A 3,466-nucleotide genomic window follows, 5' to 3' on the forward strand; every position below is an offset into this window, starting at 1 on the left:
GGACAGCCGTGCCCAGCAGCAACGGCCCCGGCCGCACCCCACGAGCTGCATGGCACTGGTGGTCCATCACAGTCCCCTCCCAGAGAGACGCCAGCAAGCCACCGCCGAGGCAGGGACAGGAGCCCCAGGTTGCCTTACCCAGCCGCCGGTAGCCCTCGGTGCCTGTAATGGGGCCCGGCGCCAAGCTGTTCACTCGGATGTTGTTGGGTCCCCACTCCACAGCAAGGTGACGGGTCATGGCATCTGGGAAGGGATTACAACAGGAATGAGAAATGGAGAGCAGAGCCATTCTAGTAACTTTCTGGGGGGCGGGGGGGCAAAAAGCCACAGGAGACTGGCCAAGAACAAAGGGCCCTAGAAGAGCCCTGGGGGAGAGAAGAGCCTCACCCCAAACCCAGGCACGTAGTAACCACACCGATTCATATTCGCCTCTCCCAAGGACATCTTCCCATCCCAATATTCGGGAAGAACCGGCTTCCTTACTGGCCCCACACAGCTCACAGAGCCCCAGCAAGGAGCCTTTAGGTACCTATGGCAGCCTTAGCAGTACCAGCATGCACCTGGAGGGCCTGCCCTCGGTAGCTCAGGGTTGCCGTGATGTTAACGATGACCCCACCGTGGTCCTGGGGAAGGAAAGGAGACGTGGCGTTAGGCAGGGAGCAGCACAAGGGGTCACGCAGGGGAGCGGTGGGACAAGAGAGCTGGGCTAGGAGGGACGGTCGCCCTTGGGCACTGCCACCTCTGCGTTGCTAACCCGTCACCGGGGCAGCACCGCTCACACGGCCTCGCTGAGCCGGGGCAGCCAGCGGGGCCCTTCCAGAGAGGCGGGAGATGCGGGGGACAGGCAAAGGCCGAGGGAAAGCAGAGGAGCTGGAAAAGGAGCAGCTGTTCACAGCTTCTTCCCCGGGAGGTGGCAGAGCGTGGAAAGGTGCCACACCAGTCAAAAGCCCCAGGGCTAGGGACAGGCAGGATTCCCAGTTCCGGCACAGGGACTGCCATCCCTGGGAGGGAACGGACTGGACCTGAGCAGGGTGGGTGGCAGAGGCCCGGCAGCGCAGCCCTGGGTACACGGGTGCTGTGGTCCCTTCTGCCCTCCACACTTCCCTGAATTTCTCAGGAGCAAAGCGCGGTGTGTTTGACACTAACCCCCTGCCTACCAGGAGCCTCTCCACCGAGTCCTCTGGCTCTGGCTCCACTTACCCGGAAATATTTCTCAAAGAGGACTTTGGAGGTGTTGAAGGTGCCGATGGTGTCGATATCTATCACCGTTTTGAAGGCGTTGAAGGACAGGGCGCTGGCTGGGCACAGAAAGTTTCCTGCAGCACCTGAAGAACAAGCAGCCGGGGCCACAGTCAGGACTGGGCCAGGAGAGATCAGGCAGGTTCAGGGCACCTTCTGCGAGCGGGACGGTGAGCGATACTGTTTGGGTAGACCGGAGAGCATGTGGAAACAGCCCTGATAAGGGGATAAACAGCTTGTGGCTCCGGGTGCCAAGCAGCACGGCCAGCCTGAGGGCAGGAGGGTGCTGGTGCAGCGAGAGCAGGGATGATCGGGTGGCCATGCATTAAGAACAGGCCTTTGCTTCCTCTGAGCCCATCCCCTCCGCGCTCCCAGGGGCTGCCCAGACACTCCCAGGCCAAAGCCGCATGAGGCAGACACTAGGCAAACACAACCCCCATGCAGGAAAACGCCCTTCCTAGCAGAGAGTCTGTGCCAGATCTTCCCTCCGCCCGCCCCAGCAGCCCACCGTTAACGAGGATGTCAATCCGCTTGAACTCTTTCAGTGCCTCATCCACCGCTGCCGCAATGGTTTGGGGCTGCCTGACATCTATGGACAGAGGCAGGCACTGCGGGCCCGTAGCCGCCACCAGATTTTTAGAGGCCTGCCAAAAAAAAAAAGAGGTGAGATTCTTTCTGGGACTCTCTCCTTCAGCAAGGGTTAGACCCAGACCTCATAACAGGCGAGCAAGAAGTCGGGCAGGAGCCACGTCCCCGTCAGCAGACAGCAAACGCTGTGGGCAGGGGAAAGACCTGCTTAAACACGGCCAGCTTCAGCCCGGCGGCACCCTGCAGCTAAAGCCCTGGGGTAGCCAGAGAAAGGTCCTGCGAGTTGTATCCCAAGCGAACGCCAGGCTGGCCCTGAGGCCACAACTCGCTAAGCCCAGTCACCTCTGTGGCCTGTCATCGACGCAGCACATGCCGAGCAACATCTCTGCAGGGCAAGTACAAAGGTTGGACCCCAACAAGGCATTTCTGGCATGAGCCTAGACATAATTAACCTTTAGATCCAAAAAATGTCAGCAGGCAAAAGGGCAAACACAGACCAGCAGTTGCCGGGGTCTCTGCCCGCCAGGCAGAGCAGGCCAGCTCTGCCGCTCAGCCTCTGCCACAAGCCACCCCCGAGGCGCTCGTTAAGAACGTGACTCCCCTCAGCAAACTAAGCACAGGGGACGCGCAACGTCAGCAGCAACCCTGCACAACACCCTGCACAACACCACGTTCCTGCTCAGGCTCATCGGGGCCCTTCCGTGAGAAGCTTTGAGCCCCGACTAGCACACACGTACGCCGAGCGTCAAGAGCCTGGGAAAGCAGTCCCTGTGTACTCAGAAGACCCCAGCCCCTGAGGACTAAAAAGCTGCTGAGCTTTGCAGCTTGTTTTCTGTTACGCGAGCATGAGGGAATGCGAAGTGACAGCACTAACCCCCTCCAGGAGGCAGCTGGGTCGTGCCAGCTCACTCCCAAGCACCCATTTTGATCTTTGCTGTATTTCAGTGAACTCCACACGCAGCTACCGCAAAGCTCGCTCGCAGCCGCTTTCAGCCTCAGACCGTGGCACAAGCCACGGCGAGGAACGGGAACTGTGGTCAGCCAAACTCCAGCCCGGGGTCAGACACGCAGGGGCGGCTGTTTGTTCTGCCCAGCCGCCCACAGGGTAGCTACAGTCTAATACAGCTCCTTCAGTCACCGCCCTCCAGACCTGCATCCTACCCTCCATCTCAAGGTGCAATATAACTCAGATTCTGAGGCTCAGAGTACCCACCTCAACCCACGTAACCCTTGGACAAGGGGGCCTTGCCCTGCTCGAGGCTGACATTTAAGTTTGACCTTGGGCTCTGCCACTTCCCTGCTGACAAACCCTCACCGCGGTTTGTTTCTCTCTGTCTCACCAACGAAAAGGCGGTGCGATACCCGGAACAGACACTCCCAAAGCTGGCGGAGGAAGGTATTTCCACAAGTAACTGAGCCCTACCGCGAGATGCGGTAGGTGCAGCCAACCCTAAGCCCGCACCCATCCTACCCATCACTGCTCCCTGCTGCCGCCGGAGCACTCAGAGCCCGGGAGAAGACAGGGTAGCACGGGTGAACCATTTCTCCTGTTGCACCACCCCAGGGCTCCCAGTTCCATCCGGTGCAGAGGGCAGAAGGATTGCTAGCCGTTCACGGCTCTCCCTACTGCCGCCGGAGG

At 60.0% G+C, this 3,466-nt stretch overlaps 1 protein-coding gene across 1 annotated transcript in view; it reads right to left on the bottom strand.

Annotated features, from left to right (window-relative positions):
• The window catches only part of DECR2 (2,4-dienoyl CoA reductase 2, peroxisomal), a 15,638-nt gene that overhangs the window by 2,654 nt on the left and 9,518 nt on the right, over positions 1-3,466 (bottom strand). Inside the window, exons 3-6 of the mRNA XM_009318850.1 lie at positions 1,748-1,883; positions 1,201-1,325; positions 530-623; positions 139-243 (exon numbers count right to left, since the gene is read on the bottom strand). Coding sequence (XP_009317125.1) covers positions 139-243; positions 530-623; positions 1,201-1,325; positions 1,748-1,883 — 460 coding nt within the window. The remainder of the gene's footprint in view (positions 1-138; positions 244-529; positions 624-1,200; positions 1,326-1,747; positions 1,884-3,466) is intronic.

The sequence above is a fragment of the Pygoscelis adeliae genome, unplaced genomic scaffold (assembly GCF_000699105.1).
Source record: "Pygoscelis adeliae isolate BGI_AS28 unplaced genomic scaffold, ASM69910v1 Scaffold612, whole genome shotgun sequence".
Taxonomy (NCBI): Eukaryota; Metazoa; Chordata; class Aves; order Sphenisciformes; family Spheniscidae; genus Pygoscelis; species Pygoscelis adeliae.